Genomic DNA, 12,862 nt, shown 5'->3' on the forward strand with positions numbered 1-12,862 from the left:
TTTGCCCATAAAATGGGTGTTTATCCTTTCTTCCATCTGAGTTGGTTTCGCTAGCTGGTTTAGTCTTACAAACTCATCTTGATTTAGCTTTTGACTAGATCGAAGTGATTGGTAACTCCATATCACCGTAAGTAGAGTCACGATAGTGATTGTCTTTTTTTAAAAAAATTGCTAACACTCCTTTCGTAACAAAATAAACAAACTTATTTCAGGATGTAACACATACTAACAAAATAAAAAAAACAGTATATAACATGTAAGATATACTTAGATATAATTATTTGAAGGAGCAAGTATATGCTATTGCTAATTAATTCTCGGGATAGATAGCCTGATAGGAGAGGTGGCAATCACAACCTGACAGTGCTGACTGACTGGGTGGTGTTACCAACCGGAACTAAAAATCATTATTAGTCCCGGTTCAAAATATGGCATGCGGTGTCAGACCCCTCTACTATCTTTAATCCTAGTTGGTAACACCAACCAGGATTAAAAATCTATTTTTCGTCCCGGTTTAACACAACAACTGGGGAAAAAAGCCTAAGCCGCGCGCGTGCAGCTATATCTCCCATCCTAGCTCCATCCTTATCTCCTTCTCTCCTCCCATTCTCTCATCCTCCGTTTCCTTCTTCTCTCACCCCTCCTCCCCTCTCCTCCAGCCCTCTCCCCTCTCCTCCCCCTCCTCCCCTCCCTCCGGCGGGAGGCGTGATGGAAGACCATACGGCTGCGGCCTCGCCCTCCCCTCCGCTAGATCTGGCCGGAGGGGAGGCGGCGGGATGGGTGGCCGGCAGGCGGCTCTCGGGCGCGGGGCGGTGGGATGGAGGCCGGTCGGTGGCGGCCCGGTGCGGGGCCGCGGGATGGGAGGTCGATCGGCGACGGCGGGGCGCAGGGCGGCGTGATGGAGGCCGGGCGTGGAGCGGTGGCCTCGCCCTTCCCTCTGCCAGATCCGGCCAGAGGGGAGGCGGCGGAAAGGGTGGCCGGCCGGCGGCTGGATGGGAGGCCGGCCGATGGCCAGGTGGCACCATGGGATTTTGATTCGTTTCAGTTTTTCTTATTTTTTTTGATGATTTGTGGATGTTGTTGATTTGTGAATGTATATATGAATGTGTTTGTGAATGTTTCTTTGAATAAATTTGTGATGTGCTGTGAATGAATTGTGATATCTATGCTGTGAATGAAAAAGGTGGAAAAAAAGAAGAAAACCGAAGGAGGAAAAAAAGAAAAAAAAATATTACTCCCGGTTGGTGTATTACTAATCGGGAGTAAACATACATATTTACTCCTATGTATTTCAACCGGAATTAACGATAGTGATCTTTATTCCCGAATTGTTAGTCCTGGTTTACAACCCGGGAATAAAGAGGGTTGCAAATCGGAATTAAAGAGGATTTCTCAACCGTGACTAGAGATAAAAACAATCCAAAATACTCCAAATAAAGTGCAAGGTAACTCCTATAACCAATAAATAATCTCAGGTCAATACAATTGACTAAACTCTTGTCAAAGTTTAGTTTACGAGGATTAGATTATTTTTCTACGCTAAGATATAGTCTAAATATATTTTATTGTTTAAATGAATCTAAATAAAGTAAATCGAAAAAAAATTGATGTTGAAGAGAAGGGTAGGTGTGTGCTAGCAACATAATTAACAATGGGTAACTCGTAAATACGATCGTTTATTAAGTGAAAACAATACTATGCAACCTTGAACTTTTCCTTTATAAAATGTGAATAAAAAATTCTGAACTAACTACTCCCCGTTTCTAAATATTTAACACCGTTGACTTTTTTTAAATATGTTTAACTGTTTGTCTTATTTAAAAAATTTAAGTAATTATTAATTCTTTTCCTATCATTTGATTCATTGTTAAATATACTTATATGTATGTATAGTTTATATATTTCACAAAAGTTTTTAATGAGACAAACGGTGAAACATATGTTAAAAAGTCAATGGTGTTAAATATGTAGAAACGAAGGGAGTAATTGATAATACAAATCCATTCTTCTTGTCAAATCCCACTAGTACCGTAAAAAAAATCGAAGGATGAGCTTCGATGTCAACTCCCACAAACACTGTTAAGAAAAAGATAGAACTCCCATGGACATAGTTCAATTTAAGTTTAAATTGATGGCATTTCCCCTTAGTAACACCTATTTTTTTCATAAGCCAAAACATGAAAGAAATTAAAGAAAATAGTCCTATGCATGCCATATCTACAACACTAAAATCTTCTCTATCTTTATTAACGTGTAATCATTTGCTACCTACTCTCTCCATTCTATAAAAACCAATAAAGAATTAGATGTGACATATTCTAATATAACAAATCTAAACTACACATATTTAGTTCTAGAATCATTTATTTTTGGGACGGAATTTTTTTGAAACGGAAGTAGTAACCTCTAACGCTAACAGGAATGGACAAGATCCTACCGTTGTAAATATGGCTTTAACTGGATTATTTATTTAATTTTTATTTCCTGTTTTGGCTTATGGGAAATAAAATTCGTCGTAACACTAGCGCTGACTAAAAAAAGGAAACTAAAAATCACAAAAAAAGAAAAAGAAAAGGTGAGAAGAAACGGGAGTCGGCGAGGCGGCGACGACCAAGATTCGCCACCGATGGCAACGCGCGCGCCGGCGACCGGGTCCGCGACCATGACGGTGGACCCCACCCCGTCCTCCTCCGCGCCGGCCTCGTCGGCTCCGCCGGCGGCGGCGGAGACGGTGGTGCTGCGCCTGAAGCGGCGGGCGAAGAAGGTGACGTGGAAGGAGGGGACGGTGGACAACGAGTCCCTCGGCCGCAAGAGCTCCAAGAAGTGCTGCATCTTCCACAAGGAGGTCCCCTTCGACGAGGATTGCAGCGACGACGACCCCGACGTCGGCGGCGGCCGCCGGAGCCCGCCCGGGGACGCCGCCGAGGGGACAAGCGGAGGCGGATGCTGCTCCTCGTCCTCGGACGGCCATGGCCATTAAATCTTTTTGGATTGGATAGGTACGAATTGGTGAGACCTGGTGTCTGTCTTCACTGATTATTACTACTGATTAATTTCGTGAGGTTGATTTAGGGGAAATTATATGTTTCTGTGGTAGCTTTGCACTTTCTAATGAAGGAAATCAATTGGCAACTCCATTATGTTAGCAAGCACCATTTTCTATATTTTGAGCTGCCATACATTTTGTTTGTTTGGAGCTAACAGTGATGAGAAGCTAGGAACACTGATTTGGTGTTCACCACTGTAGAAATTGGAAGCCTCATTGATTAATTTCATCAAACCTGCAATCACACAGCTTGAAATATACGAAACAGATTTTCATTGGTCAATTTGGTATGCTTGTTTATTTCATTACTGATCTTGATATGCTTGGTTGCAGTCAACTTATCGTGGAGCTCTGTAGCAATGCGCAAAGTAGTAATTTCAAGGGAAGAATTGCTTCTTCTGTACTGCCAACTGCCAAAAGAATTGCTTTGTTTTTGTGTTGCGATTGTGGATGCTGTGCTAGCTTTTCTTTTGTGGCATTTGCAAGAGAGAAACCTTGTACCTTTTAGCTGACTTTATTGCTGGTTGTGTGTAATTCTCTTGAGATGTATTTAGTATTGCTCCTGTTGTTATTGTCACCATTCCATCGCATCAAATATCCTCTTGTTCTTTATTTTTATATGGTGGGTTGGTAGTTGTACTGTATTCACATTGATAGCAGTCTATTATGTGATGATGATTGAATATCTTACCCCAAATCAGCATACCTTTTATCCACTGGAAGATGCTTCATTAGTTCATAAAACATGCTATACTGTGGTCATTAGTCACTATGCCAGAAATCATATTTCAGACATTTGTGGAATGCAATTATTAAGTTGAAATGCAGTCATGCAAACCATTTTTGTTCATTGACAACATAACAATACTGAACAATTCAATAATAGCTCTGAAGTTGGTTGTCACTTGTCAGTTTAATCAACAGCAGTACGTAATTTGAAGGTGGCCTGTATTTAGCTTGTGTTAGCAGAGACTAGATTCAGTTTGTGTTAGTAGAGGCAGATAAAGCCGTGAAGCTATTGGTCGATTTACTAAAGGATTATTAGCTGTTTATCTTTGTCAGTATAACTAAGCATCCAGGGTACCTTGATAAGCATGTCTTGGAGCGTGACACTCCCGGAAGGCCGGAACCCTCGCTTTTTGTCAAGCTTCCATCTGGTGGTGTTTTGGTGAAAATTGCCGTTATATTTTTGGGAGAATGAATATATATCTTTTCAACGGCTGCTGAAATATTCTAGATTACTCCAGGAATTGTCTTTCAGTATGTTTGTTCTTTGTTGAATTCAGATGTAACAGAAGGTGTAAAGAATACAACTACACAAGGGACTGTGGTTTTGAGGGTGGCAACTGCCAATGTATGTTTCAGTTTACCCTTAATTTTCAACCCGTGCCGTTTTGTTCGCGATGACAATTGCATCCAGCTGTGACAAAAATCTGATCTGAAGATGCGACCATGCGTGGGTGACAACTGTGCCCATGATAGGTTTTTGCTTCTCTTGCTTGATCTGAAGATGCAATCCTGCGTTGTCTTGAATCTGATGGTTCATATTGTATTGCATTCCGGAGTTAATATTTCTGTTTCGTGTAATCAAGAAATTTGGGAGTCCAGCAGCTTGTGCTTTTGCTTCTCAAGTAAAATATACACACAGAATTCAAGACAAACAAAATTTCTCTTAATCGATATGCATCATTCTTGCACATTCGAGAAAAACAGGCTCGGTGATGAGTTGATAAGACAAACAAATTTTTTGTTTACCTGATTCCCTACAGACTAATTCACTAAAGTGACAGGAAAATAATCATCATCACATAATATGATGATATACGAGGATGCATTAGCTCTCCAATCCTTTAATCTTGGCAAAACAGCTCTCCATGGTCTCCACAAACTTGGGTGTGATACGATCACCAGCAGCCTGTTTGTAATACTCGAACTTAGCTTCTTCACATTCCAACGCAGCCTTCTTGCAGGCCCTGATACTTCCTGAAAGAAGTTAAAAGGATATTGATGAACTAGCTATGCTCCGGGTTGTACTATGGCCTTTCAAACATTTCACTTACGGAATACAATAAACACGAAGAACGGGTCACCATGTTAAAAAACATGAGTCAAATGGAAATGTTGAGACTCCATCATGCTGGAGTTAAAATGCACGAAAACACCATACAAAATATTGTTTGAAGTTGTTTTAACAAACTGTAGTATTCATGTCATCGGAATTTAAAGAGTGGATTTAGCAACGCTGATAGCATCTGAACTTCACCTTACACTGAAAATCAGGAATGTCCTGAATACAGAAAATCAGAAATAGATTCATGTCTGGCAAAAAAAAAAAATGAAAATATACATGTTGCCAGAAATCGACTATCATGCACAACGATAAAACTGCTTTAGTTTCACAATCCATTCTCCACCCACTACTAATACAAAAATGTAGTGAGATGTTCAGCTAAAGTTTCTGTTGTATTTAAGTCACTTATTCAACGCAGCACTGGGAAGAAATCACTTATGGAGCGAAAACACTATAATCCAAGAGGTTTCAATTAGGATGCAGCTTTGAAAATGTAAATTAAATGTGAAAGAATTTGTTGTTATAATAGACTAATACTAGTGTACAGCGAGCAATTCAAAGTCCTCTTCAAGTTGGTCGCACCAAAGCAAGGAATCAGGATCACAACATATTTAAGTTGCATGAATTCAAGGCTGTGGGCTGAGTAAATAAAGCAACATGGTTAGACAGACAGTTTTATTGCAGGGAATTGATTTCCTAAACTTGGGCAGTAGAACAGACAGTGAAATAAACTTACTCCATGCAAACTTAAAACTAAAATTTGCTTTCTTCCACCATGCATATATAGGAAGTGATCTACTTACCACTCATATCCCGCAGGTTGAATGAAACTGGGATTTTCCCAATGTTCCTCACCATGGTGATAGCAGCCCACACTCTCTGGTGATCTTCACGGGAAACTCGGATCACGCAAAGCTTAGTTATCGGATTTACATACTTCACTGCAGATGAACAGAGCTCATAAACACCTCTAAATAATAAATAACGACTCAAAATGCAAGCATTCATGATGCTGTCTGAAAACTGTAAGGGGGGGTTTTCGATGTAGTAACAAACAACAACCTTGCAACGACCCAAGACAAGCTGCTAGGCCACACTCCCCAAAGTTGAGCTGGATGCTGTCTCTGATAGCTTTGGTGATATTGAGCTGCGTGAGAATGAGAGGGTCGGGCTGGCCATTGACTGGCGTATCGATGAACACCTCCATCACCATGTACCTGTTCTTGAAATGAACCATATCGTCGACGAAGGCTCACTGGACAGTACAACTCCTTCCAGGGGCGGATCCAACTTGGGAACTTTTGGGTGAACAAACAAACTGTTATTACTTGAATTAAGAGAGGTTTCAGGTTATCAAATCAAGGAGGAGGAGAAGATCTAGAAGAGAAGCTAGTAGGGTTCACGAATGCAAGCAAATTCCAGGTCCCGGTGGGGTGGGAGAGAGAGAGAGATGAATCAGAAAGATGACGCACCAGGATCCCCTCCCCTCCGCTGCTCTGCTCGCCAGATGGAGATCGCCGCCCGGCCCTCCCCTGTTCGTCTTGGCGGCGGCGCAAGGAGTGGAGGAGACAACGAGAACGAGACGGGAGATTTTCTTTCCTTTTACGCGATACTCGACTACTCCGCCCTTATCTCCATATTTTTATTTACTACCCTCCGTCCCAAAATAAATGTAGTTTTACATCGTTTCACGTCCAACACTTGACCATTTGTTTTATTTAAATTTTTTTATTAGTATTTTGGTGTTATTAGATGATAATATATGAATAGTATTTTACGTGTGACTAATTTATTTTTCATTTTTTTCATAAACTTTTCAAATAGGACGGACGGTCAAAAGTTCGACACGGATTTTCACGGTTGCACTTATTTTGGGATAGAGATAGTATTTTAAAACTAGCTAGTACTATTTCTTTATATAACTAGTGACCCACATATCATCAATACTTAGGGGAAAATTAGGCGATTGTGTCGACAACAAATTCCTCCTACCACCAGCAACCACTAACTGCCACTCTACGCACCACCATCACCGCTCTTTCTCCATGAGCTACCATCGTTTCTTCTCTTTGCCTTTACATGTGCAGCCTTACCCTCTAGTAACGGACATGTCTTTTCTCCTCCCCTATCGTGATGCATATTATTGTTATGGTTACCGTTGAGGTCAGGGATGTCAGGCTTGTAGGGACTTTGGGAGGCAGGAGCTGACCTGACGAAGAGTGAAGGCGCTATATCCGGGCTACTTCTTGCTAGATCTATCAGTTATCCACCTGTCAAGGGAAAAAGAAAATGGGGAGAGAGCGAGAGTCAATGCGCAGAGTGATTGCTGAGTCACCAGACTTGGAGATGGATTGGATAGAATAAGGTGGTCCACATTGAAATGTAAAGTTAGCTATTGTGTAAATAAAAATAATAGTTAAAGGATAACATTATATGAAAACTTTTAAGAATTGTTAAGAATACATAGTATGGACTGTAATTTACTCCATTTGTCAAAAAAACGAATCTAGAACTGGTGTGGCACATTCTAGTACAACAAATCTGAACTGAATGCATGTCTAGATTCGTTTAATATGATGTGTCACATTGAGTCTTAGGTTGGTTTTTTAGGACGAATGAAGTACTTTTTTTTCTCTAGCACAATTAAAGATAATTGTCCATTACCCAATAGTCCGGTGGTATGCTAAGTATGGTTGGGCCAGTGTACTTTGCTATAACTAATAATCTTATAATATGTTGATGCATGACGATACAAACTTCTGCTAACACGGGGCTGATTTATTATGGTTAGATAGATTCCGCTAAAAGATGTTAAAAATAATACCATCATTGTGCTCAATAATAAAGCATTCGACTATGGGCTTATTTTCTCATTGTATTATATATGATGACTACAATAGTATGTATTTCCGTAATTCTTTCATATTGTTTTTATTTTCTACATATATGTTAATTTGGACTAATATTTTTCTCATAGTTAAATAGATAATAAATCATTTTTCCATATTTTTCCTATAAAATAAGAATAGGGCATTTTATAATTTGAAAATTATATTGTAAGTGTATGTAATTTAAAGTGTAAGATATGGACTTATAGTATAAGATTTAACTTTTTCTAAAAATGCTGCATCATAGTAGGTAGGTAGTTAACGGAACAACCATAAAAAATAGAGACAATCCATTATGTTTCACTGATTTTGTCCATGCTCTACAATATGTCATTGGGTTTGTCAAGTTTTAATATGGCATCGCATTTTGCTTAACTTCTATAATATACCATCGTCGTCTAGTTAGCCTCCGTAAGCATTATACAATTTTATCATATAGATTGTAGTTGTCGAAGCGACAACCGCATACGTCGAAGGACGTGGTTACTCAACTTGTGTTGGAAAAGCAATAAATGTATTGATTAATAGGATTTTTTTCCGGGGTTCCCCATTACATGGCCCTAGGGCACTATTTATAGCCCCATTACAGGTTCTTGCTACTAGGGTTTAGGTTATACAGGGGAATTTACATGACTACCCTTATGAAAGGGACATTTACAGGGGTACACGATGATATAGGGGCTCATGGGCCCCTGACGGGCCGTCTGGCGATCGCCCTAGGCTTGATGGGCCGGAAAAGCTTCTTCGGCCCTCATGGGGGCGAACTTGCCAGGGCGAAGTCGTCTTCCTTCGGCAGATAGTCTTCGCCTTATACCCTTCTCCTGAGACGCCTCTGGCTTGGCAAGGCACTCGCACGACTCTTCGTCTCACGCCGTTCTTGCTCCATAGTCTTCGCCATGGGTTTCGGCAGATTTGGTCGAAGGGCCTCATGCCATACGCCAATAAGCCCCTCACGGGCAAGGGTGAGATTGGAGCTTTGGTCGAGACCGTGCAAACCATGTGGTATGGTATGTGGCGCCCCCTTTCGACCGATGCTCCTGCCGAAACCTACATTATCCCTGCGAATGAAGTTTGTTACTTGTGTGGCTGGTATTATTTTGCCGCACTTCGCCTTCTGCGTTTGCCTGCATATTCGTATATTTATTGTATACATTTTTTATGGATTTCCTTTACCCGGGCCGAAAGGAACAGTATTGGGCTTTCCCCTCATGGGCTTTTTATTGTGCTGCTCGGACGGTGGGAAGTTACCGTTTCGCCTACCCTTGCGACACGTGGCGCTTTATTACTGGTGGGTAAGGGAACGGTCGCCTGGGTGAGCTATATATTCCCACCGACCTGTCCTTTTCACCGCGACACTTGCCATTTTACCGCGCGCGCTCTCTTCCTCCGTCTCTTTCTTCACAGCGTCTCTCGACCCGTCAAGCGTTTCGCCCATACTCTTTCTTCGCCACCACAAACGCAGTGTTCGCCATGGCCCCTTGCAAGCCAAACCCTGCTTCGGCAAAAGGGCCGGACCCCGGCAGAGTCGATGACGACAGCACCGCCTTTCTGGGGGTCTCTCTGGTGGACGACGTCGAGCTGGCGAAGTTGGTCAGCACTGGAGCGTTAGCCGAGGGTCAGGCTTTCACCCAAGGGAAAGCCGTGGTGCTGAAGCCTGGCGGCAATCAGACGGTGGTGTTCGCCGTCTTTTTTGAGACGGGGCTACGGTTTCCGTGCAACATGCTGTTGCCGGAGGTCCTTCGCCTTTTTGAAGTGGAGCTTCCCCAGCTAAGCCCGTCGGCGCTAGTTCGGATCTCCATCTTCGACTAGGCATGCCAGACTTCCGGCTTTGAGCCTAGCGCCGAGCTCTTCGGCGCCATATTCTCCGCCACCGTGAACTCGAAGACGGTGATTACCCCAGCTGGAACCAAGAAGACGGTTTTCGGGAGCGTGAACTTTAACATTCGCCCCGAGCGGGCCGATCTCTGGCCGGTGAACGCCGCCATGTCGAAGTGGGACCGCCATTGGATGGCGAGGTGGTTCTATCACACCATCCCCTTCGAGGCTGGTTCCGACTCAGCGAAAGCCCTACGGTGCCGACATAGGGCGATTACGCCAAACCGGAAGCCCAAGATTGCTGTGGACGGCGCTATGGAGGCGCGGTTCGCTCTTCTGCGCCAGGTTTGCTCCCGTCTTAGCTGCCGCGACTTGGTGGAGGAATTCTGTATGCTTCGCATCTTTCCCCTCTCCCAGTCGTGGTAAATCGCAGTTGAGCAAGGAGGAGAGGTTGATGGTTTGCCGAAGTTGGTTCTCCCTGAAGGGACAAACGGTAAGACTGCCCTTTCGCGATGCACTTCTGAGTTTTGTCATTTTTGCTTTATTCGACGCTTAATGTGGCTACTCCCTTTATTTTAGTGCTGACCCTCGACCAAGCTGACACCGAAGCCCGTAAGATGATCGGCGACGTGTCGGTCGTCGAGTATAGCCAGCTGCTCACACGACAAGCGGCTGGCCGGGCGAATCGGGTTTGCGCCGGCGAGCTGCCTCCCCAGGCAAACCCCCACAAGGCCGACGACGATGCAGGACCTTCACGGAAGCGAACGCGCGGACAAGTAAAGCTTGCGCCCAAGAAACGAAGGGTTCCTGTTTCATCGGACTCCGATGCCGACGACGAAGACGATGCCGAAGAGCATGACGTCGAGGAGGAGAGAGAGGAGGAAAAGGAGGTGGTCGTGGCCGAAAAGGCCGTGAGCGAGGCGATCGGGAACCGCGTCGACACCCCCGGCTACACTCCTACTCCAAGTCCTGGTCACAACGAGACCGGGGTGGAGTCGACCAGCTTCCCCCTTCGACGGAAGGACTTGGAAGGGGCGAAGGCCCTGGTTGCTTTCTCCTCGGGCAAGACGGCGAAGGGAGGTCCAGTCAAGAAGACCTCTAAAAAGGGAGGACTCGTCGACATCGCTTGCGCTTTCAGCGACGAGTCTTCCGACGAGACTCCGACTTCGCCCGCTGGCCGCAGCCTAGACCTTTCGACCTCTCCCCCTCTTCTACTCGGCGTTTTTGGGGCAGGCGGTAGCACCGCCGCCGGAGGTTCAACCTCCGCGGAACAGATCGTGACAGCCGTGGCAAGGGTCTTTGGGAGCCCACTGCGCGAACCGACTGTTTCGCCGTTGGCCAAGGCGAAGGGAAAGGGTGTGGCCGCCGAAGCATCTGCCTTGGAGTATTCCCTTGCGGCCCCCCATTTCGCCCCTGGCGATTTCGAGACCCGGGCGGACCTTATTCTCTTTGTGGAGGGAGTGAGCAACCTTGTCTTGCCCGCCGGCACCCCGAGCTTGTTCACCGAGCTTAATGAGTTCGACGAGGGGTGTTCCGCCATTAAAAGCCTGGCGGTTCGGGTATGCCTTTTCTTCCTTCTTCGTTTTCCTCTTCGTCCCCCCCCCCATTTTTTTTGTCTGACAATTAACCTTTTGTTCTTTTGGCCCGCTCCTGTCTTTCATCTAGATTCTTGCGGCTCAGTGTTCGACAGAGCGAACTGTACAGGCCCGTTTTGACGGTTTTAAGAGCCGTCTTCGGGCCAAGGATGACGAAATAAGCCGCAAGAATCTGGAGGTGGAGGCCCTGGCCAACAGCCTCAAGGAGGCAAAAAACAAAGTCAAACGCCTTCAGTCTGAGCTGGGTAAGGAGAAAGAGGCCAGGGCCGAGGTTGATCACCTCAAGGCCGAACTGGAGAAGGAGAAGTCCCATTCGGCGGTGCTGGTTGACTACTACAACCTTACCGAGCCGAAGATGGAGGCTCTTAGCCAGAAGGCTAGCAGGGCCGAAACGAGCGCCGCGGAGGAGTCGCAGCGGTTTTCACAGGAGATGGCGAAGAGCGCCGAATCCGCGAGAACGGCTTGCCAAACGCTCCGCCTCGCCCTTACCGACATGGGCGCGAAGGTGCGGGGGGTCCCTGCCGAAGGTGCCTCGGCCTTCGACTTCTCCGAGTGAACCCAGCAGGCTGGCCGTTCGGTTTCGGAGTGTGCCACCGCGTACGGCGATTGCTGTGCGCGCATATTGGCGACCTTCACCTTGGGCCTTCTGCAACAGTTCGGCTACGAGCACGTCGCCGAGTTCCCTAACTATGCGAAGGGGGACTGGGAGATTAGTGTGCAGGACATTTCGCCCGTGCTTCGCACGTGGCAAAAACAGTTCTGGCAGAAGGACGGTCGGTCTGTTGCCAAGGCGCGTCTCCTGGAGCAACTGGCGAAGGCGGAGGCGGCAGAACGGCGCGAAGAAGAGGACGCCGCGGGCGAAGGGGTTGGAGGCGATGCCCAGTATCACCCAGAGGTGTGAGGCCCTCCACCCTTTCTTAGACTTTTGTATTTTTCCTTCTTTTTGCGTTCGCCTGGAAGGGCAAACGATGTATGTACGGCAGGTTGTCGCTAACTCTCCTTATTGTAGCTGAAAAAGGCCTTTTGTATATTTGCAATGTGTGACGCGATCTTAATCACTTTTTGATGATCGAAGTCTTTGGCATATCTTTTTTTTTATTTCTCATTATGCCATACATTCCCTTTCTTTCGCCTATTCTTACTATGTGAATTATGTTTTGTCCTTTCTGCACTGTCTACCAGTATTCGCCGAAAGTCGTGCATTCGGCCCTCTTCTGGGAGTTGGCGAAGTCAAAACGAGAAGTTTGTGGCATTGAAGGGTCTGCCGAAGATGCGATGTCCATTTCGGCATGTTTATCGCGAAATGGAGATAAACGGTCGTAGCTATAAGGTTCTTAAGGTTGCCCTGCTGGTTACGGGCGCACCCCGGGTGAACCTTAGAAGATTACGATCTTGTTCATACAAGACGTTTGGAGGATATGGCTCGCTTTTGGCGAAACCATCAGAA

The 12,862-nt window shown here is 45.2% G+C and overlaps 2 protein-coding genes across 4 annotated transcripts; one reads left to right on the forward strand and one right to left on the reverse strand.

Annotated features, from left to right (window-relative positions):
• The first annotated feature begins 2,539 nt into the window (after positions 1-2,539).
• On the forward strand, positions 2,540-3,626 carry LOC127772226 (protein phosphatase 1 regulatory subunit INH3-like). Its single transcript, XM_052298238.1, has 2 exons — positions 2,540-2,999; positions 3,380-3,626. Exon 1 carries the CDS (start codon positions 2,627-2,629, stop codon positions 2,978-2,980), a length of 354 nt encoding a protein of 117 aa, XP_052154198.1. The 5' UTR covers positions 2,540-2,626; the 3' UTR covers positions 2,981-2,999; positions 3,380-3,626.
• Positions 3,627-4,696: 1,070 nt separating this feature from the next.
• Positions 4,697-6,734, reverse strand: LOC127772225 (probable ribonuclease P/MRP protein subunit POP5). 3 transcript variants are annotated; one of them, XM_052298235.1, is made up of 4 exons: positions 6,590-6,734; positions 6,180-6,415; positions 5,921-6,058; positions 4,697-5,029 (listed from the first exon to the last, which is right to left on the reverse strand). In XM_052298235.1, exons 2-4 carry the CDS (start codon positions 6,352-6,354, stop codon positions 4,881-4,883), a joined length of 462 nt encoding a protein of 153 aa, XP_052154195.1. In that variant the 5' UTR covers positions 6,355-6,415; positions 6,590-6,734; the 3' UTR covers positions 4,697-4,880. The 3 variants fall into 3 exon arrangements, with proteins under 3 accessions (XP_052154195.1, XP_052154197.1, XP_052154196.1); XM_052298237.1 differs by having other exon boundaries at positions 6,180-6,435; XM_052298236.1 differs by having other exon boundaries at positions 6,180-6,444.
• Positions 6,735-12,862: the final 6,128 nt, after the last annotated feature.

Source organism: Oryza glaberrima, chromosome 4 (assembly GCF_000147395.1).
Source record: "Oryza glaberrima chromosome 4, OglaRS2, whole genome shotgun sequence".
Taxonomy (NCBI): domain Eukaryota; kingdom Viridiplantae; phylum Streptophyta; class Magnoliopsida; order Poales; family Poaceae; genus Oryza; species Oryza glaberrima.

Coding starts and splice junctions, on each gene's coding strand:
- LOC127772226 (XM_052298238.1), top strand. CDS start 2,627: ATGGCAACGCGCGCGCCGGCGACCGGGTCCGCGACCATGACGGTGGAC.
- LOC127772225 (XM_052298235.1), bottom strand. CDS start 6,354: ATGGTTCATTTCAAGAACAGGTACATGGTGATGGAGGTGTTCATCGAT. Junction 6,059..6,179: donor TTGTCTTGGGTCGTTGCAAG/GTTGTTGTTTGT, acceptor GTTCATCTGCAG/TGAAGTATGTAAATCCGATA. Junction 5,030..5,920: donor CAACCTGCGGGATATGAGTG/GTAAGTAGATCA, acceptor AACTTCTTTCAG/GAAGTATCAGGGCCTGCAAG.